The sequence below is a fragment of the Periplaneta americana genome, chromosome 2 (genome assembly GCF_040183065.1).
Source record: "Periplaneta americana isolate PAMFEO1 chromosome 2, P.americana_PAMFEO1_priV1, whole genome shotgun sequence".
NCBI classification, from domain to species: Eukaryota; Metazoa; Arthropoda; class Insecta; order Blattodea; family Blattidae; genus Periplaneta; species Periplaneta americana.
This window is the reverse complement of record NC_091118.1, coordinates 26,197,403-26,224,199: the sequence shown is the minus strand read 5'-3', so window position 1 is coordinate 26,224,199 and position 26,797 is coordinate 26,197,403. Positions and strand designations below refer to the sequence as shown.

General features: G+C 36.0%; 1 protein-coding gene across 1 annotated transcript in view; it reads right to left on the bottom strand.

Annotated features, from left to right (window-relative positions):
* The window catches only part of LOC138691103 (F-box only protein 32), a 109,497-nt gene that overhangs the window by 37,875 nt on the left and 44,825 nt on the right, over positions 1–26,797 (bottom strand). Inside the window, exon 2 of the mRNA XM_069812823.1 lies at positions 23,273–23,326. Within this exon, the coding sequence (XP_069668924.1) occupies positions 23,273–23,326 (54 nt within the window). The remainder of the gene's footprint in view (positions 1–23,272; positions 23,327–26,797) is intronic.

Genomic DNA, 26,797 nt, shown 5'->3' with positions numbered 1-26,797 from the left:
ATGGAGTATATGATCAGGAAATTAATATAAGAATACAGTAAGTGGGGAGTTACGGTAAATTATAATAAATTAAAATATTTCTTCGGAAAACGTATCTTTCACGTGTTAAATATAAAATTATATAACATTTAACACGTGAAAGACACATAATACGTTTTCCGAAGTGATATAGTGTTAAAAGTTGTGTAATCAAGATGTATATCAAACTAATTATTAATTGGAAACACAAAAACAGAATTTTTAGAAACTGAAGGACAAATAATTATAAGAAGTTACGACGAAATAAAATATATAGTAATAAAAGTAAATAAGAATGAAAATTATGATGAGATTAAACATAGGAATAATAAAGGTAAATTTGCTATATCAAGTTTAAATGGAGTGTTGTGGGATAAGAATATAACATTAACAAAAAAAAAAAAAAAAAAAAAAAAATACAACACAATTGTTAAAACTATTACAATTCATGGAGCGGATATTTGGCCACTGAAGGAAAGAAATAAAGCTAAATTATTAGCAACAGAAATGGATTTTTGGCGTTGAGCTGCCAGAACCTCAAGAAGAGAAAACATTAAAAACATCGTCTCAAGTGCAGGCAGTAAGGCCGTAACACGATACTACGAGAGGAGTTCGGCCGGCGTCGTGAATCGGGTCCCGGCATAGCTCAGTTGGTTAGAGAGCACTCAGCGCGCACAGCTGAGAGGTCCTGGGTTCGATTCCCGGTGCCGGTACGAATTTTTCTCGTACTTAATGGTATTAAAAACGAAGTTATTAGGCAAAAAATGGAAGTCAAACATACAATTTTGGATGACATCTCAACAAATCAGTTGAGATAGTGCAAAGGATAAATGGAGACAGATTTCCGAAAGTGGATACCAGAAGGAAGACGGGAAGACCAAGAACTATCTGGCGAGATGGGATAACAACAGTGATGACAAAAAGGAATTTTAGAAGATGATCTATGGCGAAATAGAGAAGTATGGAGAAGGACAACCGGTAGATGTCATGTACATTGAAACCCCGCTGTACACTTATTATTATTATTATTATTATTATTATTATTATTATTACTATTATTATTATTATTATTATTACTTACTTACTTAGAAATGGCTTTTAAGAAACCCGGAGGTTCATTGCCGCCCTCACATAAGCTCGCCATCGGTCCCTATCCTGTGCAAGATTAATCCAGTCTCTATCATCATATCCCACCTCCCTGAAATCTATTTTAATATTATCCTCCCATCTACGTCTCGGCCTCCCAACTAACACACTATATGCATTTATGGATTCGCCCATTCGTGCTACATGCTCTGTCCATCTCAAACGCCAGGTGAAGAATACAATGCGTGCAGTTCTGCGTTGTGTAACTTTCTCCATTCTCCTGTAACTTCATCCCTATCAGCCGCAAATATTTTTCCTAAGAACCTTATTCTCAAACACCCTTAATCTCTGTTCCTCTCTCAAAGTGAAAGTCCAAGTTTCACAAGCATACAGAACAACCGGTAATATAACTGTTTTATAAATTCTAACTTTCAGATTTCTTGACAGCAGACTAGATGACAAAAGCTTCTCAACCGAATTTAATTTCTTCCCGAGTGTCATTTATATTTGTTACTGTTGCTCCAAGATATTTGAATTTTTCCACCTCTTCGAAGGATGAATCTCCAATTTTTATATTTCCATTTCGTACAATATTCTGGTCACGAGACATAATCATATACTTTGTCTTTTCGGGATTTACTTCCAAACCGATCGCTCTACTTGCTTCAAGTAGAATTCCCGTGTTTTCCCTAATCGTTTGTGGATTTTCTCCTAACATATTCACGTCATCCGCATAGACAAGCAGCTGATGTAACCCGTTCAATTCCAAACCCTGCCTGTTATCCTGAACTTCCCTAATGGCACATTCTAGAGCGAAGTTAAAAAGTAAAGGTGATAGTGCGCCTCCTTGCTTTAGCCCGCAGATTATTATTATTATTTTTATTATTATTATTATTATTATTATTATTATTATTATTATTACATGTACAACTCAAGTGGTCTAAACTAACGAGCAATGGATCTAGTGGTAATAAGGGCGACGGAAAACGGTTTCAACTACAGTGTAACCAGCCATTTATAACAGACTCCTCCAGGCACTGTCCATCATTGCGGTTTTTGTGTTCCGCTCGTCACACACGCTCCAACATGATGCCCGACTGCTCACGCCTCTGCATATGCACGTAATGAACTCTAAAACGCAGAGACTATAATAGCAGAGGTGAAGCGTCACATACTGTAGTATTTACGTAAGAGCAGTGCTATACGAAGCGTAGAATCGTACAAAAGCCATTTCAAGGGAAATATATCGCCATATTTATAGTGTATCAGATTCGAAATTACGTTGACCCTGTTCGATTGGCAATTGACAGCGTCTCTTGCAGTGTAGGTTTTGTTTTTTCTTACGCAACTATCTCGTGCCATGTTGGTTGCATAGCTATAGGAATTCCCACTGCTTGTGAATGCTGGGAGTTGGACAAATCTTCGTAGATACGAGAATGCAAAGTCACAATATGTTAAAAAAATATTCAATAATAATAATAATAATAATAATAATAATAATAATAATAATAATAATAATAATAATAAATAAAAAAAATAATAAAAATAATAATAATAATAGTAATAATAAAAATAATAATAATAATAATAATAAAAAATAATAATAATAATAATAAAAATAATAATAATAATAATAACAAAAATAATAATAATGATAAAAATAATAATAATAATAATAAAAATAATAATAATAATAATAATAATAATAATAATAAAATAATAATAATAATAAAAATAAACATAATAATAATAATAAAAATAATAATAATAATAAAAACAATAATAATAATATATTTATTTATTTATTTAGAATATTAACGTGCAAAACAACAGCACAAGGCCAATTAAAGTTTAGCACGATACAAAACAGAACAAAACAGCAAATGATGATGAGAATGAATGATAGAAAATGGCAATGAGATTAAATACAAACAATATAATAGTCTACATCAATCATAGATCAAATAAAATTATAAAATTAGTACAATAATAATGGAAATAGTCTACATTAATCAATTGACCAAATGCAAGAAAAAAAAATGGACAAATAATTATTAAAATTAGATCAGTGAGTTAAAACTCAAAGATATGCTACACATTAAATGGATCCAAGTTGAATCCATGCAAATTAGCATAATTAATGCATCTGCAGACCGGAGACAGAGATTTAGAATTCCTATTATAAAACATTTTATGAAATCTTAAACCCTTAGCAGGAATACGAAGACTGATATTGCTTATGAAGGATAATAATAATAAAAATAATAATAATAATAAAAATAATAATAATAATAATAATAATAATAATGATAAAAGTATGGTAAAGGTCTGTCAGTCAATCATATTTTACCAAATCTGAAATTGAAAATGTTTCATTTACATTCGAATTCAAACGTAGAGGCTCTTCTGAAACGAAAAGATGGTATGCACATTTCAATTTTATATTCCAGATTTAATTGAAAGTACAATTTAATTGCAAATGAGGGGTCAGAAGCAAAGGGGTATAGGCTAAGTGCACTTAAGTTATTTGTGAGAAAATGTAGTTGGAAGTACGTAAGGTTTCGTAGCCTATATTCCGTGACATTTTTTATTTCAATTTTAGTGTGTTATGTGATTAAAGATGTAACCCTTTGCTACTAAAATTTTAAATGTTTTAGCATGCCCTGGATGTACTTAACTCATGTTTTAAGAACTGTCACTTATACCCCTTTGCTTCTCACCCCCTCAAATGTAATCATCTCTAAAGAGACGTCAAATAAATCATATCACTTTGTTGGCACTTCGTGATCTATGAATAACCTTTTTTTGTATCTCTCTCACGCCAATAACTCTGCTACAGAAAGCAGCAGCAGCAGTAGTAGTAGAAATTTATTGATGGTACATTTTTAAAAGCGATATTAGTAGATTTATTGGCGATACAGATAGTGACAATATCAGTAGAAAGCTACATTATCAGTAAAAATCGGCAATATCAGTATAAATTGGCAGATCAGTAGAAATCGACAATATCAGTAGAATCCATAGTGGTAGTATAAAGTTAGTCAAAGCCACCGGAGTAGCTCAGGCGGTAGCGCGCTTGCCTGCCGATCTAGAGTTGCGCTCGGGAGTGGATTCGATTCCCGTTTGGACTGATTACCTGGTTGGGTTTTATCCGAGGTTTTCCCCAACTGTAAGGCGAATGTCAGGTAATCTACGGCGAATCATCGGCCTCATGTTGTCAAATATTATCTCCTTATCACCAATTCCATCGACGCTTAATAACCTAGTATAGTTGATACAGCGTCGTTAAATAACTAAGTCGAACAACTATTAAACGAGCAATTCTTGTACATTTGTAAATGTTATCTAGAAAACGAGACTAATATTGACGAAATGGGATGAACATACCGTTTTCGGGTGCGAGAAAGCGTTTCAGTTAGGTGCCAACTTTGTAGAAAACTAAATTAGGAGGTTAAGTAACCAGATTTATTTCCACGAACTAATTGTTCTGCTCCTACCGCATGTGGACGTGAGGCCAGCAGCCAGCTGGTCGGTCTGGACCCTTCATGGGCTGTAGCGCCACGGATTATTATTAATAATCTACTACTAATAAAATAAATCTGGGGGGCACATTTACAACTAACAGAAAGTGATTTAAGAAGCAGTAATCTATACTAATAATAAATCTGTAGCCGAAATTTTTCTGGTAATTTTCGATTTTCCAAAAATAATTGGTCCTAACATATATAATTAACCACCCTGAAACCGAAAATAGCTTTTTTGACATTTTTGTTTGTATGTCTGTCTGTCTGTCTGTATGTTTGTTACCTTTTCACGCGATAATGGCTGAACGTATTTCGATGAAAATTAGAATATAAATTAAGTTCGTTGTAACTTAGATTATAGTATATATGAGATTCAAAATACATTATTTAAAAGGGGGCCTGAATTAAATACATCGAAATATCTCGCTTATTATTGATTTTTGTGAAAAATGTTACATAACAAAAGTTTCTTTAAAAATGATTTCTGATAAGTTTCATTCTCTGAAAAATTTTGATAGGACTAATATTTAATGAGATAAATGAGTTTTAAAATTAAAATAACTGCCATCTAAGGCGGTGTATTGAAATAAAAAACAAATGACTTCGTCTATAAGGGGCCTTGGACACAACAATCGAAAGCTATGAAACATAGCCTACAGAGAATGTTTCTGTGTTTGTATGAAGTAATATCAGAAGCTAAATTAACCGATTTGTATAATTAATTATTATTTCATCATTGGAAAGTGTAGTTTCTCTGGATGGACATAATGCTATAATGTTATTACAGTAACCTGTGAGTGAATTGAGGACAGGTAAGATTAAAATAGCTTCTTATGCACAGAAAACTTGATAGGTTATTCTGTATATTCATTTCCTGTATTTCTTATAATAATGTTTATGAACATATTCATTTTTATCTCAGAGAATTAACGAACAACGAGAGTGTATTGTTTTAGTATGCAGTAATAGTACGTTACCTTAGCAATCCATTATTTTATAATTCAGATTTTAAATATGCTCAATTGAATCGTGTTAAAATACATAAAATACATATGCAATAAATGCAACGCAAAAAAATTGGCTAATGAGCCAAGCAGATTATGTTGGCCTGTTGTTAAAGTTGTTCCTCCTGAGATTCAAGAGCTCCCACAACAAATTAAAAACTTTCTAATTCGAGTACATCCGTTATCAACACACTTTTTCATAATATAATATAATATAATATAATATAATATAATATAATATAATATAATATAATATAAACAAAATAATAAATCTGTAGCCAAAATTTTTCTGTTAATTTTCGCTTTTCCAAAAATAATTGGTAATAACAATTAAGAAACATGTTAAAGGAGTTTTCATTGCACCAAATGAGTGGTCTCTGGATCAAAATGATCGCATTTTAATATTTTAAATATAATTTAAATTAAGTAACATATTAAACGATTTATCCTTCTATCAAACACGAATGTTCCCTGGATCAAATGTCCTATTTTAATTATGTAATTACTTTATATTTATTTCTAACGGGTGCAGCGGAGCGCACGGGTACGGCTAGTACATCAATAAATTTATGTTTAACCCTCGACCGCGATTTTGAATAAAATTGCCTATGAAAAAAAAAAAAAGGAAGAAGTGGCAGTTACCATGACAACATGGAGGACTTCAACATCGCAGTTGAATAGCTACAGAGCATAAAGATATCTGATTTGTCTTATTCTCGACGATTTTGACTTTTCGGAAATGTTATTGTCATGTACCGAAGTAGGCCTACGTTGCTTATAATATTTCCGTGCAGGAATTCTGCATTACCATATGATGAAGGATATGTGGAGTAGAGAAAAATTCTCTCCGGCACCGGAACTCATACGGTATACCACAATAATATGATATGAGTAAATAATCACTTAGGGTGCTATTCATAGACATTTCGGAGCACGCGCTACGAGCGTACTAAGCTAGCCCCGGCTATCCACTGATTACTTGTACAGAATTGAAATCATATCCTATCGCTAACACTGGTTTATGAATACGAAAAACGCTGATCATCCACCGGAAACCCGCGCTAAAAATGTCTATGAATACGGCCCTTGGTGATTTAAGACGGCGCTCATTCCGTCGGATCCCGGCCATTTAGTCACTCGTAATGAGCGCACCTCTGCACATAGTGTGTTGGACATTGTGCCACTCTCACACATCTGTGACACAGTGCATGAGGGTTGGTCACTAAAGGGAAACTAAGAGGTGGAACTAAAACTGAGAGGATTCAATCCGGTATCGGAACTGGAATCCGGTGTGGCTTAGTGGATAAAGCGTCAGCACGTAAACTGAAAACCCGGGTTCGAGTCTCGGTGCCGGAGAGAATTTTTTTTCGCTCCACTCATCCTTCATTTCCGAAAATGGCTTAGCAAAATATAATTTTTTTATGCCCTCAGCCCCTATTTATCAAACGATGTTCTTGTCTTCCAGGTTTATATTGTATGTAATTTATCATTATTAGGTTTTGTGTTTTATGTTGAGAGCATAACAACATTTTGTTTAAAAAATTCTTACTGTAATGCAAAATGGGGGAAAAACAATAAAATAAAAAAAACAAACAAAAACAAAAACAAAAAATTGCTAATTCATCTGTTTCGATGCTGATTCTTAATTAATATGTCTCTGATTCGTCATACATTATTAATCTTGGTTTATTGTTAGTATTATAATCTTTGGAAATATCATAACAAAATATAACTTTTCTTTGTCCTCAACTCCCCATCGACTGAAGAGTTGGTCTTCAAGATAGGCCTACTAGCAATAATAGTTACAGCAGTGGTTGTGGTAGCGATTTCATGACGATATGGTCATTTGTTGTCGGATATTGCACAACAGTTCCGAAATAAGAGCCTTAAAAGGAAAAGGAACGTCATTCGTTACATCAGTCGTTATAGCAAAAACTGTGCGAAACCACGAGGAAGCTTTGTGAGCAAGCGCAGTGATTGGAACGAAGCTGAAGACCACCTCAACGTAATTACCTCCAGAGTTCACAAGCGGGGATGACTGGTGTCTCTTAACCTAGCTGGAGTACCAGCAAATGGGATACTCATATTCATACAATGTTGTAATGCAGTTAATAGAGTCGTTATTTTTATCGGAACCCGGAGTTCTATAAGTACTATCAGTCAGGAAAAACAGGTGCACAGTTTTACTACTAGGCTATTATTTACGCGTGGGTGCGGCAAAGAAGGATAACAAGGGGAAGACACGGAGAACGAGGGGACGAAAAGGAGAACAATGGAAATACAAATACAAAGAGAAGGGGAATACAAAAGGAACAAGGGAAATACAAGGAGAACTAGGGAAATACAAGGAGAACAAGGAAAACACAAGGAGAGAACGAGGACGAAAAGAAGAGATAAGCAAAGATATAATAAGAACAAGGTCATTACAAGAAGAACAAAGGGGACGACAAGGGGAATATGGGGACGACAAGGAAAACAAGGGGAATAGAAGGAGAACAAGGTGATGACAAGAGAAACAAAGGGGACGACAAGGGGAATATGGGGACGACAAGGAAAACAAGGGGAATAGAAGGAGAACAAGGTGATGACAAGAGAAACAAAGGGGACGACAAGGGGAATATGGGGACGACAAGGAAAACAAGGGGAATAGAAGGAGAACAAGGTGATGACAAGAGAAACAAAGGGAACGACAAGGGGAATATAAGAGGGAGATAAAGAGAATTATGAGATTACAAGAACATGGGGACGACAAGGGGAATATAAGGGGGGCATAAAGACAACCATGAGATTACAAGGAGAACAAGAAAAGAAGGGGAATAGAAGAAAAACAAGGTGATTACAAGAAGAAGAAAGGGGATGACAAGGGGAATATAAGGGGGAGATAAAGAGAATTATGAGATTACAAGAACATGGGGACGACAAGGAAAACAAGGGGAATAGAAGGAGAACAAGGTGATTACAAGAAGAAGAAAGGGGACGACAATGGGAATATAAGGGGGACATAAAGAGAATCATGAATTTAGAAGGAGAACATGGGGACGACAAGGAAAGCAAGGGGAATAGAAGGAGAACAAGGTGATTACAAGAAGAACAAAGGGGACGACAATGGGAATATAAGGGGGGCATAAAGACAACCATGAGATTACAAGGAGAACAAGAAAAGAAGGGGAATAGAAGAACAAGGTGATTACAAGAAGAACAAAGGGGACAAGGGGAATATAAGGGGGGCATAAAGACAATCATGAGATTACAAGGAGAACATGGGGACGACAAGGAAAACAAGGAAAACAAGGAAAACAAGGTGATTACAAGGAGAACTAGGAGATCACTAGGAGAACAAGGGGACGACAAGGTGAAAAAAGGAACACAAGGAGAATCGAGGGGGACAAGGGGAAAATAAGGAGAACAAGGAGACGACAAGAGGAACAAGGGGTAGACAAGGAGAACAAAGGGAGTACAAGAAGACCAAGGGAAATATAAGGAGAGTAAGGGGGTCAAAAAGAACAAGGGGAATACAGATATATTACAAGGAGAACAAAGGGACAACAAAGGAACAAAGAAAATACAAGGAGAACATGGAGATTACAAGGAAAAAAAGGACAAGGGGAATACAGATATATTACAAGGAGAACATGGAGATTACAAGGAAAAAAGGACAAGGGGAATACAAGGGAAACATTGATAAGATCAGGAGAACAAGGGGAGGAAGACAAGGAGAACGAAGGGAGTACAAGGAGAGCAAGGGAATATAAGGAGAGTAAGGAGACAAGAAGAACAAGGGAAATACAAAGATATTACAAAGAAAACAAAGGGACAAGTGGAACAAAGGAAATGCAAGGAGAACATGTATAGTACAAGGGAAAAAGGAGGACAAGGTGAATTTTCGCCAATGACAGAGAACGTTCTCATTTGCTTTGTATCTCCCTCCCTCCTCGACCACCCCACACTCTGCTGCATTACGGGTTGCGTTCGAGGGAATCTGAGATCTCTTTCATTTTCACCACCGTTGCTCTACGAGATTTTTGTTTCTGGAATACTGAGCACCATTTCGACTATGTGTCCCACAGCCTTCTTCGGGAACAATTTAAGTAACAAGTAACAATTTTTTCTCACTGAGCTGCAAACGCAACGTAGCCAAACTTCGGTATGTATAATTTTTCTGGGCTAAACTGTAGGTCACTGCATAAAACTTCGTCTCTACTTACAAAGGAGGTTTCGTTAAAAATTAGCATGTCGACCTACGGTAATTAACTAGACTGATGATTACAAACTGCGTGCGGCGCGTTGAACGGAAAACAAAGACGCTTGGAGTTGCGTCAGGGAGGCTGAAGAGCTCCGCTGTTGTACGGCAGGCAGCCAAAGCAAACAACGGCATGGCGGTTCGAGCCCCGAGCGCAAGTGTGGAGGCGCGGGTCAACGACCGGGCGGGCGCGTGGGCAGACAGACATGATTCATGAGGACCGCGCAGGGCTTCCCCGACGAGCATGAGCCACGACGGAAGAGTGAGTGTCAGTCCAGTCAAGACAGTAAGGAAGTCACACACTCTAGGGAGACTCTTGCATACAGTCACACACTCTACGAAGGCTCTCGCAAGTACTTACGCATTCTAGAGGGGCTCTTTTGAGCAATCACGTACTCTAGAGGGGCTCTTTCAGTCACGTATTCTAGAGGGGCTGTTTCAAACAGTTACGCGCTCCAGAGGGGCTTTTTTTAAGCAGTCACGCACTCTAGAGGGGCTCTTTCAAACAGTCACGTATTCTAGAGGGGCTCTTTTAAGCAATCACGCACTCTAGAGGGGCTCTTTTAAGGAATCACGTACTCTAGAGGGGCTCTTTCAAACAGTCACGTATTCTAGAGAGGCTCTTTTAAGCAGTCACGCACTCTAGAGGGGATCTTTTAAGCAGTCACGCACTCTAGAGGGGCCTTTTTAAGCAGTCGCGTACTCTAGACGGGCTCTTTTAAGCAGTTACGCACTCTAGGAGGAAGCCATCCATGAAATTCTAGCAACGAGAAAAATTCTATCACCTGAGATTGACCTAGGACAGTCCAGTTCGCAGTCAGTTTTTTTTAGCAAGTAAGCTACGTGGCTGTCAGTAGGTACGAATAATAACAGAAAAATACGTATAGATACTAAAGACATTCATGTTATTTTCTGATTACAAACTTCTTTATCGCAATCTTCCTCCAAATATACAAACCCCTAAAAAAAATGTTAAAAATGTTACGTTTTATTTAACGACGCTCGCTACTGCAGAGGTTATATCAGCGTCGCCGGTGTGCCGGAGTTTTGTCCCGCAGAAGTTCTTTTAGATGCCAGTAAATCTACTGACATGAGCCTGTCGCATGTAAGCACACTTAAATGCCATCGACCTGGCCCGGAATCGAACTCGCAACCTCGGGCATAGAAGGCCAGCGCTATACCAACTGAGCCAACCAGACTGACACAAAATCCTAAATAATCACAAAGTAGTATGTATGTAGGTACATTTCTATGCTACATGTCGTTTTGTGTCGGTTTTCTTATTACTTCTTCATTATCAAGAAGTACGACGCGCGTCCAGAAAGTAAGTTTCCTTTGGACCGTTCACAGAAAAAAACACAATTTCATGGAAAGATTTATTGGTACACAAATGTTGAGCCGTTTTGCAACATATTCCCCACCGGAAATGAGACATTTTTCATACTGTGCGATCAACAGAGATATGCAGACGGTTGTCACAGACTGGTTCCGATCATCCCAGACGGCAGACTTCTACGACACAGGGATACAAAAATTGATCCCACGATATGACAAATGTCTCAATTTCGGTGGGGAAGATGTTGAAAAATAGCTCAACAATTTGCTGTATCTGTTCCAAAAATATTTTCATGAAATTCTGTTTTTTTCTGTAAACGGTCCCAGAGAAACTTACTTTCTGGACAACAGTTGATCTGTGCTATAATACCGATACCTAGAGCCCGCATTGCTTGAGAAAACAATATAAGTAAAATTACACTATTAGATGTCTTGATAGACCCTTGAATGAAGGTACGTAAAGGCTGCTATACGATAAGAAAATCAGCATTGAGTAGCAGTAAGGATATTAGTTCTAAGTGCTGGCCCATTTTTGCAGCCGAGGAAAAAAAACTGATATTCGTACTCTTTTCTGTTACAGGCTGAGTCAACCCCAGGCCCATAATGAGGTCGCAAGGATCAGATCAATGGAAAAAATCCATAGCCCCATCAGAAATCGAACCCGCAACCATCCGACTTGTACAGCACACAACGCTACCGAGCGCACCTACATCAATATTAAATCATAACCTACCTTCTTTGAAATGAGGATGAATGAAAGACAACTGAACGTCCTATCTCTGAAAGATGTCCATTTCCAATAGCTTAAGGTTTGTAATTTATTCTCTGTCAGAATGCTTTCAACCAATGACATGTATGTTTGCTATTTTGCAAGTTTTCTTTTCTCCACGCTTCCCTTTCTACTCCTATTCGATAATCTTCTCTACACTTCAGTAGGCTGATGTGTGTTTTGCAACATTCCTTTCCCATTGATGTGTACAGATGGTTTCCCTTGGTTACGCAGATGTTTTCTTAGTTCAGTTTTTTTTCTTTCGTCAGACCATTCACTTCCGCTAAGTACTTTATTAACCAGGGTCTAGAAGTTAAGTGACGGTTGGTTGCCAATAGGGACGTGATTTCAATCTGAGGCTGATTTATGATTTAGAGGTTATGGATCGATTTTTTTCGAGTACTTTATGACAAATACACAAAATGAATTCCAAAGCAGGCGTTCATGAACTGATTGAATATGAGATATAATAGTATATTATGTAATGACGTACAAAAGTGGAGCTTTATTACAGAGTGGGCAAGTTAGATCACGACCGGAGGGAATGATCTAAGACCCACGCGTTAACGAAGCTACTTTTGTACTAGTTGTATACAATACTTTATCTACGTTGTTCGTTATTTGCCGAAAATTAGAAGAAAATAAATCTATAAATTAAACTAGGCATATTAAATCTGTTATATCAGTGAAGAACTTTATTATTTTATAATTCATGTATTGTTGCTATGGTAATAATTATTTTACTTAGCAACGTGTTTTCCATTTTATTTAACAATAAAGGCAAACTTTTGCAATATAAAAGTGTCCAATAGTGACCTACTTTTGCAACGAAAGTACGGGTAGATAAAGTTATTTATACTTACTGAAAAACGAAGTGTATGTCAGTTCTATACACATTTATTACATATTATACAAGGTGTTCCAAAAGTAACGCATAGCTGCAGTTAAAATTGAATGAGGGCATTTTGAAAAAAAAAAAAAAAAAAAAAAAAGAAAGACACGTCAAACCTCGTATGTAGAAAGGAATATTTTAATGGGAACAAAATATTTTTGCGACTATTGTTGTGCATATTAAGACGTTACAGAGAACATTTTAAGTAACACTCTCTAGTTTTTTTATCATCTGAAAGGGCATAAAATTATTACTTTTCATATCGCTATGCAATACTTCATTTGTTTTATACAGAAGCATTATGGCCATGGTTACTATGGTAAAAATATAATTATTGTTGATACATTTTGTTAGTCTTTGAATTAAGAAGGCAATTTATTGATGAAGTCAATATGAAACAAGATGTTCTTAACAGAAAATTAGACAATTGAGATTTTTATGACGACAGGAATTGCTGATAGAAAACGTAAACAACAAGAGGTAATTCCCAAAAATTAGGGTATAAATATTATCAACTTATTAGTAGGCCTATTAAAAATATCTAAAAAAATATCTAAAGAAGGAACCCAAGGGGTGGAACTTAAACTGAGAGGATTCAATCCGACATCGGGATGGGAATCCGGTGTGGCTTAGTGGATAGAGCGTCAGCACGTAGAGCTGAAAACCCGGGTTCAAATCCCGGTGCCGGAGAGAATTTTTCTCTGTTCCACTCTTCCATCATCATAATGATGACGCAGAATTTCTGCTCTGAAATATCATATGTACTTCGGTACATCGTAATATCTAAAGAAAAGCTAATGATCCGTCGGATCTCGGCCACTTAGTCACTCGTAATGAGTGCACCTCTGCACATAGTGTGTTGGACAATGTGCCACTACCACACATCAGTGACACAATCTGCATGAGGGTTGGCCACAAAAGGGAAACTGAGAGATGGAACTTAAATTGAGAGGGATTCAATCCGGCATCGGAACTGGAATCCGGTGTGGCTTAGTGGATAAAGCGTCAGCACATGGAGCTGAAAACCCGGGTTCGAGTCCCGGTGCCAGAGAGAATTTTTCTCCGCTCCACCCATCCTCGAAAAAAATTAGTACCGTATTAATGCTTAAGGAGGAAAATAGCCATTTACATTAAAATCGCAGGTCCAGTAATTACGTCATCGCCATGTGCATATTATATGAAACAGCATTTACAATAAATTCAGAATTTCTTCCCTGTGTCGCAGATCACAATTACTGTTGCATGCAGAATTTGATGCAAGTATAGAATCTTATTTATCGGGCCTGTGACTTTGGCCAAAAACCTAAACCAATGCAGTCTCTAAAAGCAGTAGTAAAATGGCTGCACATTATTATACGATTACGCTCTATCAGAATTTTTCTAGTCCGCCCCTAGCTGAGAAATTGGTCTGGCCGTGGTTGAGCGTGAACCGCGACAGGAAAAGTCCGATTTTTAATGTTTGGCCTTGAGATCAGTTCACGGCCATTAAAGGCGACTTTGCATTCCAGGGCTTGCATGAAAGCTACAAAAAAGCTTCCCTCCTTGCAAACAGGAACTATGGCATATTTCACGCCGTTTCCTACATTTAGTGACGCAGTTATTTACTGAGGTAGCCCGGACAACACTATCAAGAGAAAATTAATGCGCTCCATGTTTCTGTGTGCATACAGAAGTAAAAATTCTTCTAATGTGTAAAAAAAATCCTTACAAGTTTTACGCGTCTCCCAACAATTCAATTCTTTTATAATGTTCTGAACGATATAACAGTTTGCAGCTCACTTTCTTGAACTATCAACAGTAATATTATTGTAACTACTGTATTCAACTTACAGGATGAATTTGCGATATTCGCCAATAACTTTTCAGAACCGCCTTAAAATCAACCAATCACAGTTGTATTTCTTGATAAGACGCCTCGTACAATACTTCAATATCAATCACAAAAAAAAAAAAAAAATAAAATAAAAAAATGCCAACAAATTTTAACTTTGAAAATCGCGTTTTCAATAACTGCAAGTAATAAATAAATGTCTGTAAAAACCTTTCGTGTTTTTGTTCTGTTAATGTAACATTTCAGCTTATCTTACCTTTGAGGTTAAGTATTGTTGTTTCGTATTTCCGCTTTGAGTAGCTGGCAATAATATTTAGTATGCCGTGACAGAAAGCAGTTTGTTTTTTAACCTCATTACAAGGAAACATAATATCTTATTGCTGTGTTTTATAATAATTATGATCATTTACGTAAGCAATTCGACTTTGCAAGCTATTTAATTTTATTCCTTCAATAATCTTATTAAATTGCACTCGTGGTTTCATCTTATTGGCACAATTATCAATAAGATGAAACAGCACTCGTGCAATTACTACAGATAATCCATGCCAACGTTTATCAGCCAATCACTAAGCTTATTGATGCTCAACTGACCAACTATACTGATAGTTTTATACTACTCAGAGCTAGTAAGTGATGTTTTTTTTAATCTATACTAATAATAAATCTGTAGCCGAAATTTTTCTGGTAATTTTCGATTTTCCAAAAATAATTGGTCCTAACATATATAATTAACCACCCTGAAACCGAAAATCGCTTTTTTGAAATTTTTGTTTGTATGTCTGTCTGTCTGTCTGTCTGTCTGTATGTTTGTTACCTTTTCACGCGATAATGGCTGAACGGATTTCGATTAAAATTGGAATATAAATTATGTTCGTTGTAACTTAGATTTTAGGCTATATGGCATTCAAAATACATTATTTAAAAGGGGGGTTATAAGGGGGCCTGAATTAAATAAATCGAAATATCTCGCTTATTATTGATTTTTGTGAAAAATGTTACATAACAAAAGTTTCTTTAAAAATAATTTTGATAGGACTGATATTTAATGAGATAAATGAGTTTTAAAATTAAAATAACTGCCATCTAAGGCCGTGTAATGAATTAAAAAACAAATGACTTCGTCTATAAGGGGCCTTGGACAGCAACAATCGAAAGCTATGAAAGATAGCCTACAGAGAATATTTCTGTGTTTGTATGAAGTAATATCGGTAGCTAAATTAAGCGATTTGTATAATTAATTATTATTTCACCATTGGAAAGTGTAGTTTCTCTAGATGGACATAATGCTATAATGTTATTACAGTAACTTCTGATATAATAATATATAATATAAAATAATATAATATAATATAATATAATATAATATAATATAATATAATATAATATAATATAATATAATATAATTTAAGTTATTTGAAGGGTTCACAACCATAGTGGGCCAAGCGCCATTTACTGAATACGTAGAAAACAAGGGTTAAAATTAAGTTATTACCATAATTCAATGGAAACCTAAAACAAGTAAAATAAAATATACACATTAAATCTAAATGATGTCAATCTTCATTAAACTATGGTTGCATGTAATAAAAATTAAGAAACATGTTAAAGGAATGTCATTGCATTAAATGAGTGTCTCTGGACCAAAATGATCGCATTTTAATTATTTGGATGCAATTTAAATTAAGTAACATATTAAACGATTTATCCTTCTATCAAACACGAATGTTCCCTGGATCAAATGTCCTATTTTAATTATGTAATTACTTTATATTTATTTCTAACGGGTGCAGCGGAGCGCACGGGTACGGCTAGTTAGTACAATAAATGAAGAGAGTGATTCCAAAACGCGTTAAGTCTATTTTTATGAAAAGAATGGGTTAGTTTTTTTATGTATTGTTCTACGGACTGAGCGTGTTTTGTATAATTTTTGGTAATTACCTCTTGTTTACGTTTTCTCTCAGCAATTCCTGTCGTCATGGATCTCATTCTCTAATTCAATTCAAGTGACATGCACAATAAAAAAAATTTTTAGACAAGGATTGGCGTTGTTTTGGAAGAAAACAAGCTTGAAATATAATGATAGAGATCTCAAATATAATAATGTGTATATAAATCATAAAAATGACCAAATGGACTGAGCGAGTTTCGGATCACACCCTTCAACTGTCTTATTTCAACATGATGGAGAGTTTAAGAGGAAATGCAAGCAATCAATCGCACCAATATCATCATGGAACTGTAATTAATTATAAAAATTGTACTATTAATTGAAAAGTTCAGAGCTATAGTGGGCCAAGCGCCATTTATTAAAAACGGAGAAAGCAAGGGTTAAAGTTAAGTGAATGCTATAGTTTAATGAAGATTGACATATCATTTAGTTTTAATGTGTATACTTCATATTACTTGCTATATGTTTCCATTGAATTATGATAACTTCATTTTAACCCTTGTTTTCTACGATTTTAGTAAATGGCGCTTGGCCCACTATGGTTCTGAACCCTTCAATTACTACTAAAGTTCGCAATAAAATATAGGCTATCTACAAAGTATAATTTTCAAAATAAAGACATAATAGCCTACCCAGATGAAATCATTTTATACTTACGCACCAGAGAACATTAAAGACTAAAGAAGAAAAAGAATTCAGAAGAGAGGAAGTCACAGAAAAAAGAACAGAATATAACAAGACGGAAATAAATACAGAACGAGAAATACAAAGAAGCAACTGCTCACAGAAGAGATAAAGAACAGAAAAAAGAAAAACGGAAAGGGCGGGAGAAAATAATATAAAATAAAAGGATATAAGACAGCGAACAAGGAAGTGTGTAAAAGAGACATAAGTATATTTCCGAAGTGAAGACTTGATGAACACGGCTCTTTCCGGCGATGATGTCTCCGTGGAAAAATGTGTTTTCGTATGCAGACCACGTCCAGTTCGACAGTCGAATGAGCGGTTTAACGGTTTTGCAGACGGGGTTCCTTTTGTGGAAGGCAGCGCAGTGCTTTGCGATGAATGTACCTCATTGAAAACAGACGTATTGTCACTTCAGGCAAAAATCATAGGCCCAGTCTTACCAGTGTGAAATTGTTATTTCTGTAACGTAATGTCATTTTAATTGGTTTATTTTACGACGCTTTATCAACTGTGATAGTTATCAAGCGTCTGAGTTAAAATAAGGTGATATTGCCAGCGAAATGAGTCCAGAGTTCAGCGCCGAGAGTAAGCCAGCATTTGCTCTTAATGGGTTGAGGGAAAGCCCCGGAAAAAAACTCAACCAGGTAACTTATCCCAATCAGGATTTGAACCCGGGACCGCTCGTTTAACGATCAAATATGCTAACCATTACTCCAGAGCCGTGGACAACGTATTGTTAAAATCAAAACAGTTTCATCAACATCAAACATATATGACGGAACATTCATCAGTTTGAAAATTCCTTTTTATATTTTTATGATGCACTGAAGATCAACATGATGTATCTTTCGTAGAAACAAAGTTTATAAAAATATAATTGTCCTGGTTCGTCAGTCATATTAAAGATTGTCTGCATTGCAAACAATTTAGAATTTGGCCAAAAAAGCATGAAGACACAGGCAAAAGCATCCATTTCTTTCTCTTTCTCTTATATTTTTCGCCATTTTCCTCCTATTTTTGTTTCCCTCGGTTTCTCTATACCTCTCCTCCTCTTTTTTTGATGTAGGCGAAATGTGTCAAGTCTTTTTTTTTACGTGTAACTCATACAGAATGTCTCAGGAGGAATGTTAAAATAATACAAGATAATGTAGTTTGGATTAATCTACAACGATATAATCTGATATACGTATGTCCGAAGTCTAACGGTTGGAGAGAAATTAAAAGGAAAAATACTAGAACGTCTTGCGGTTCCGTATACTATAGGCTACTTGTGTTACGCCAGATCTTCTGCACACAGCAGCATCTGAGCACCGCAACGCCAGCGCAACAGACACAATTGAATACACGTTCGCTTCATATTTAATTCGTGCATTCGTATAGTGAATATGTAGACATGCTTTTTCTTTATGGATTTTGTGATGGCAATGCATTGGCTGCTGTTGAGAAATACAGACAAAGTTTCAGCTAGCTGTGTGTTTTCCCATATTTACCGGAAGTTATTTGAAACTGGCAAGCTACCAAGTATCTACGTAAAGATTATTATTTTTGCCCCTACAGAATATATATGTTATGATAACAATTAATATTAGAGGAGAAAAATTCGCTCCAGCGCCGGGAATCGAACCTGGGTCCTTAATTCTACGTATCAAGCCCTCTCACCATTGAGCTTCGCCGAAGTCCAATCCACAGCACCGGCTCGAATCCCCTTCTCCAGTGTTTTTCCATTTCCTGACTCCAAGTTGGGCATGTACGTTGACATGTGTTTATATTAAGTCAACTGCCATTATACAAGGAGCGCACTCAGTTGAGCGAGTTGGTGGCCGGGATTCCACAGTAATATGCACAGTAATCTGTACAGAAATATGCACTGTTGCTAGAAAAATCTACGTAAAGATAATTTTTTACGTAGATTCTCCTCTAATATTAAAAGCTACCAAATGTTTCATTGTGGTCGGAAAGAGAATCGATAGCGGTACAGGATATGAATTTACAATTCGTAGAATCCATAAACAAAAAAGGGCAAACTTAGTCATTTCTCTCGTACAATAATTTATTATTCTATTTTGTTATTGACTTTGTACTTAATTGAATACCTCTCCGGAAAAAGGATGTAACATCAAATTAATCAAATATGTAACTTAGATAAAAAAATTATTTTAAAGCAATCATTTATAAAAATAACTTATTGCATCCAATAGCTGAATAAACTGTATCCTTCATTAATCAAATGGTTCTGCTAGTAAATATAAGCCTAATGAAATATAGCATGTGCCTGAAATTATTTTCCTTTCTCCTGAAACATGAATTATAGATTTTTTGGTTACACCCTTATTCCGGGGAGATCTTCAATTATGAAATAAACTTATTGGAACAACATAACATCAAGCATTTTCAATAATGTATAAAATCACAATCTTCTAAAATGTAGAAATACGTCTAAAATGCTTCTCTCCGTTTAAAAGTTCGCCCATCAATAACTTCCCAATCGTTACATTTTCGGACATAGTATATCAGGTTAAATCAATTTAGATTAATCCAAACTACATTACTCTGAAGTACTTTACATTCCTCCTGAGACACCCTGTATATTAGGTCTACACCAATATTAAAAAATGAAAGGATTTTGCGGACGGCAATGACACTGACTTCATTCGACTTCGGCTGCCATGGAAATCCTTACGTCATATCCGATAAACCCAACAATGTCAACGAGTCCAATCCTATACACAAGGGGAGTCCGCGTGTTATGAATTTGCGAATCTCGGATAGGCCTATAACACTGATTAATCTCCACGATTTCTCCAGGAATCAAATAGGAGTGCCCTCAATTTCTAGGAATAATCGCTATCATTTGAGTTACAGGCAGTAACTAATTCAGAAAAGCTTCAATGCAGGGGCAAATCCGTTCCACCAATCGTGACCGTATTAAGGTTACGTGCATTTTAGTGCATGGTTCAGTGGTGGTTTTGCATGAGGACTCGTAAAAATTGTAGAGCATAAAAGCAGCAGAGGGCGAGTCTAGAAGCTTCTACGCCAATTAGAGAGGTTAAGAGAACCGGAAGTAAGTTAACTTTCCAATTAGCGAGCCACATTACAATGCACTGAGAGAGAAAAAAAGCTGAAAGCACTATAGATCTTCGTTCTTTTGTTTGACCTTATTGCTAGGCAACAAGGGTAAGATAACAAGAAGATTTTCTACTATAAGAAGAGTGCTAGAAGACTTAAGCAATATATGACAAAAATGTCATCGACTTAAAACGAAGAAATAAAAAGAGAATTAAGTTCTCAGTTTGCGAGGAACGACGGCAGATTTATAATTGCTAATTTTTTTATGTAACATTTTTTCAAAGCTATTCATAAATGAGAAAATAAAACTGTACTGATGTATTTCATTATTTAAACCTAATTAAAAATACAGAGTGTATATAAATTCTGGCTACAGGGCAGACGCATGCATTCCTTTTTATCTTTTTTCCCATATTTTCTCTCTTCCATTTCATTTTTTTCTTCCTCACATTTTACATTCCTTTTCCATTTTCATCCCCCATCTTCTGCTCTTCTGTTTTCCCTCTTCCTACTCCCATCTTTTACTTTCCCCTTCTTTTCTTCCCCATACTTTTATCTTCCTTTATTCCATTTCAGTTTTCTTCCTTTTCCTTTCTTTTTGCCTTTTCTTCAATTTCTTCATTTCCTTCTATTCCCTTTTGCCTCTTTTGCTCGTATTTTTCATTCTATCCTCTTCTCTCCCCTCCACCCCTCTCCTGTCCTGTCCTCTCTTGACTTCATTTTCCATTCTTTTCTTTCTCGTTTTCTCCTTTTTATATTTTTCATCATATTCTATTTTTCCATTTTCCATTTCATTTTCCCTATTTCTACCTCATCTGCTCTTCCTTTCTTCCGTCTTTTTCATCCCCAACTTTTCCTTTTCCATATAGTTTACTTTTTGTCTTCAATTTCTCTTCTTATTTCCTTTACATTTCTCTCATTCTTCTTTTATTTTTTCTCCTATTTCTCCTATTATTCTGTCATTTTAATTTTTTTCTTTCCCTTCTTCATCTGCTTCCGTTATTTCTCTCTCGTTTTCTTGCAATTTCTTTATTTTATCTTCTTTTCTTGAACTTTTTCCTCTTCTTCCTTCATGTCCTTATCATGGCCAATGATTCTTTTACGGGGATTCGTCATTAACAGGATAAAAAATGTCAAATAGATTTGTTTGCCTATATTAAAGCGTGTTCTTTTCTGAGTAATTTTATATTTTGCAACATTTAAATAACGCTGAGACATGTGGACGTGATGTATAGGCTGGATGGCCTAGACCACAGTTCAGTATATACGGTTGCGAAACTCAATACTTACTAAATATGCAAACATAGACAGTTGAAATATGCATCCATAGATAGTTGCTAGCCACCAGGATCGCTACTATCGCCTCATCAGAGACTCTTTCCCTAGCAGACGATAAAATGTATTGTACTTTTGATATCGTGTTCTTTTGAAAAATTAACACCTTCCTTCCACTATTGAAATACGAAATACATAAGGTTTATATATTATTTTCATAAAGTACGGTAGGCCATATATTATATTTTATAAACTCACCTTCCTGGCCGTAATATATGTTCGCGTTTTCTATTTCAGTGTATGGAGCTCAGTGAATTATTATATTATAACTTTATTGCGTGTCATAGCTAAGTTTTATTTAGTGTAATGTGTCCATAAGTTCCCTTTACTTCTTGTTGCATAATATGTTGCAGAAATAATTACAAAACTGTGTTATTTTAATGTGAAGAAAATTTTACATGTTAACATAATCTTTTCGCATCAACATTTTAAGTTTAGAATGGAAGCTATTTTGAGGTTTAATAAAAAAGAATTTATATTGTGATTTTAATATAGCACATCTACCTTCCTTGATAAAGACAGAAAATTTATCATACCACACTTATGAAATTAGTGTACGTACGATTGTTACTTCGTCTCTTAGGTAGTAGATAAATACAATAATTCAGTACTCAATTGTAGTATTAAAATACAGACAAATAGAATGTGCGGATTATCATACATGACATTATGCTTAATTATAATGTATAATTGCGAATTTAGGAATATAAGATATAGTAAACATAACCTATAATATTTCCATATGAATGGCAGGGCATTGGAGACCACTAAAATTAGACAGAAAGGGGCAACTGGGACAGTAAACATAACCTATAATTTCAACATATCGTGCGGTGCAACTGAAAATTACTGAATCGTGCATAAATGAATGTACAATAATTTCGCAATATTTAATCGAAATAAAGGCAGGTAGGTCTATTACACATACGAACAACGTAATTTTCACACCATAAATAATATTACACCTTAACTCGCAAGGAATTACGTCTGAAGTGTCTCCTAATCATTGTTTTAAATTTTATTAATGCAATTACACTACATTTTAGAGAAATATATATTACTTTTTATGCATTCCAATTAATTTACATGGTTGAAACGCCGCCCTTCGTGATCGGGTTAAGCGAGTCACATGGTCTACCTTACGGCCTGTATTAGATCACGATGGCAGTGACACAGTCCATTGTTCCTAGTACACACAGCGCTCCAAGCGGCTAGCAACTATCGCGAGAAATGCAAAAAATCGCCCCAAGCTTCGCGACTGTATATACTAGACTGTGACCTAGACCCCCACGGGCTATCGCGCCAAGAATTAAATACGAGTTGGAAACTACACAGAGACTATCAGAGATGATGAGATATGTTAGTCATATAGGGCAAGAAGTGGCTAAGTTTCATAGACTAATTTGCTTTAATATTGTGTCTTTTTACGAGTGTATAATTACATAAAACACTAAGTTACTTTGCCCACAGCTTAATATTATTTTAACTACTGAGGAAGACATAAATCAATAAGTAAAGGTGATTATATACTTACCATCTGCCGCCAAAATTGAGCTGCTCAGCGTTGAAATTTGTGAGTGATCCACATCTGCAAAAGAGGTAAAATTCATCAAGAAAGAGAACAAACTAAAACAGAAGACATTCGTTACCAACGCAACGCGTAAGGGCCCGTTCACACGGTACGGGAATTTCTCGGAACGAGCATTTATTTGAATCGATTTATTGCCAACAGCAGTGTACACACGGTTCGATTTTTTTCCCGTGCATAATAAAATTTAAGTTGTGCACGGGAAAAAAATTGAACCGTGTGTACACTACTCTCCGGAAGATATCGATTCGAAAAATTTCCGTACCATGTGAACAGTGCCTTACATCTATAATAACCAAACTCTGTATATTGCCATTCATTTTTGCCCTCTATATTTTTAACGTGGAACATTTCCTGCGTAGGCTACGACTCGAGAAAAATTGCAGCAAAAATATACAGCATTGCCCATTGTAGTAGCATCGATGCCACTCGCAATTCATTCCCTAGTTAAAGAATCTCATTTGTTCATTAATGGCCCAGGTTATACCTCTATTACAACACTGATAAAATGGATTACGCAGCCTGTACTTAATATGTTGAGGAATCTATCCTCATTTGTTGATATATTTTAAGAGGTTGTGTGCATTTCAGCATTTCCTGAAAGAAACCAGAGTAAAACACTAACGTTTTAATTCATATTAAGGTTGGTTCACAATAAACCGGGAACGAGAACCAGAGTGAAAACGAGAAGCAGAGAACGTGAATATGAAATATTTGATTCACAATAAACCGAGAACGTAGACGACTATGCATATCGACATGCATGTCAATAACGATATGTAAAGTCGATATTACCCATTCTGATGTTATTTGTGTATAATTGACCAATGGCGTTCTCTCATGAGTACAAGGCAGCCAACATAAACACAGGTTAACCAACTTCGAAATTTCAACTGAAACATTTTATTAGGTACGGTACTATAAATATGCCCATGCATCTTTATTATCACAACCTATTTTAAGTCTACCATAACGTAAAATAATTAGAGAAAAAACATTTGTAATAGAACAAAAATGAACACAACAGTAGTTATTGAATTGAAGCATGAATATGTAGTGTCTAATACAATCAATACAGTAATAAAATATGATTCACTTACGATCAGTGTTCAAAGATGCAGCTATTGAAAGCCACGTATTCTCCTTCATTTTCTCATCTTTATACGAGCCGCGCCGCTTATCGTAAACGTGAGGATTTTCCTCAACACTCAATATTAGAATCTCATCAAATAAAACTTGCTCCATGATGCACAGCACAGAACAAAATAATGCATAGGTTATGTCACGGTCTTCTTGCTACAAAATATACGACGACAAAATAGCTTTTAGATGGCAATAGAATGAATCTAGTGGGCTGTGATCGGGAACGTGAATGCCGAAGTTGAAACTTGGCCAACTCTCCGTTCCCGATCCCGGGCTCCGGCAAGCTTTTCGTTAATTGTGAATGCTCACATTTAAATGTATATATTTTAACAATTTTACCGTTTTCGTTTTCGTTCTGATTCTCGTTTCTGGTTTATTGTGGACCAGCCTTTAAAGGTGGTTACTCGTGGTACCATGGACACAGAAGAGGAAGATAAACTTCATGCATCGTGATTTTCAGCGCGGTCCGTCTCACTGTATTTTCGATTTAATGAGTCTCGATATTATTAAAGCCTTATAAAATCAAAGCCATCACTTTCGCATATTGCCTTCGGTACTTTAGGGCGAGTTTACTCGAGAGTCACTCGTACAATGTAAGGGTTCGGATCCCTTCTCTTGTGAGGACTGCGGCGCCCCTTCTCCGCACTAGATGTACAGGCTTTAAACATCTTCGGCGATCCTGCCCTGTTACTGTTCTATCATGCTTCTCCCACCCCCGTCAAATGTGTTAACTATTAGGTTACGACTTCCCCCTCCAAAATTGTTCAATGTTCCTTCAATGAGACAGCGAAAATCGGAGTGAGACAAGTGATCAACAGGCTTGGAGCTCACATAGGCACTTTTTTCAGCCTCAATTTCCTTTGTAAGGACACGTTTTCACGTTATTTCGAATGTTTCTTCTCCAACTTTCCCCTTCATTCATTCATTCATTCATTCATTCATTCATTCATTCATTCATTCATTCATTCATTCATTCATTCATTCAGTCGGCCTGGTTGGCGCAGTTGGTATAGCGCTGACCTTCTATGCCCGAGGTTGCGGGTTCGATCCCGGCCCAGGTCGATAGCATTTAAGTGTGCTTAAATGTGACAGGCTCATGCCAGTAAAGAACTCCTATGGGACAAAATTCCGACACACCGGCGACGCTGATATAACCTCGGCAGTTGCGAGCGTCGTTAAATAAAATAAAACATAACATTCATTCATTCATCACATAATTGTCATGGAAATATTGGGTAATGAATGAATGAATTTATTTTTTATTTTATTGGGTTATTTTACGACGCTGTATCAACATCTCAGGTTATTTAGCGTCTGAATGAAATGAAGGTGATAATACCGGTGAAACGAGTCCAGGGTCCAGTACCGAAAGTTACCCAGCATTTGCTCGTATTAGGTTGAGGGAAAACCCCGAAAAAACCTCAACCAGGTAACTTGCGACCTGGATTCGAACCCGGGCCACCTGGTTTCGCGGCCAGACGCGCTGACCGTTACTCCACAGGTGTGGACTGAATGAATGAATGAATGAATGAATGAATGAATGAATGAATGAATGAATGAATGAATGAATGAATGAATGAATGAATGAAAGGGGGAAACTACAGAAACATTTGAAATAACGCGAAATCTCAAAATACACTACAGCGTTAAAGAAAGTAGACATTTTATTTTATTATTTAAACCGAATATAGACCTTTCACACAAACACTTTTTATTTCATGTATAATCGTGACAGTTTCAGGTGAAGAAACATCTTCAAGTTGTTCACAGTCACTGAACACAGCTTCCAGTGAAAGGACATTCCCGTGATCTTGGTTTCTAATTCCATGAAGTGCACAAAACTACAATACTTTCTAATTACATAAAATCTGGAGAAACTGTGATCCTAAAAAACACAAAGCTTATGAAAACAATCGTTAGCATTTTCATATCAAGAAAGTGGTTAGTAACTGAGTTTTGTTCATACGTAATGTAAACAAGTCAATTCGAGTTATACGCACACGAAACACGTGTATTCATTTTTCCTCCAACAACAGCAACGGATTACGTCAAATTAAACAAAGCCTAAGCGGGGGATTTGAGTAAATCCCTTTGATTACGTGTAATACCTGAACAGGCATTACGGTAATGGAATTAGGATAAATAAATACATTTGCTGTAAAATTTAAGTGCGTCTAATGAACAGAACGAAAAAGCTAGCCTATCAATAACAGTCAATCCTCCAATAATAATGCATTAAAACAGAATGAACCATTAAGAGCGAGATGTCTCGGTGGTAATGCACTGGACTCGCATTCGAGAAGTCCCGGGTTCGATCTCTGATGACGA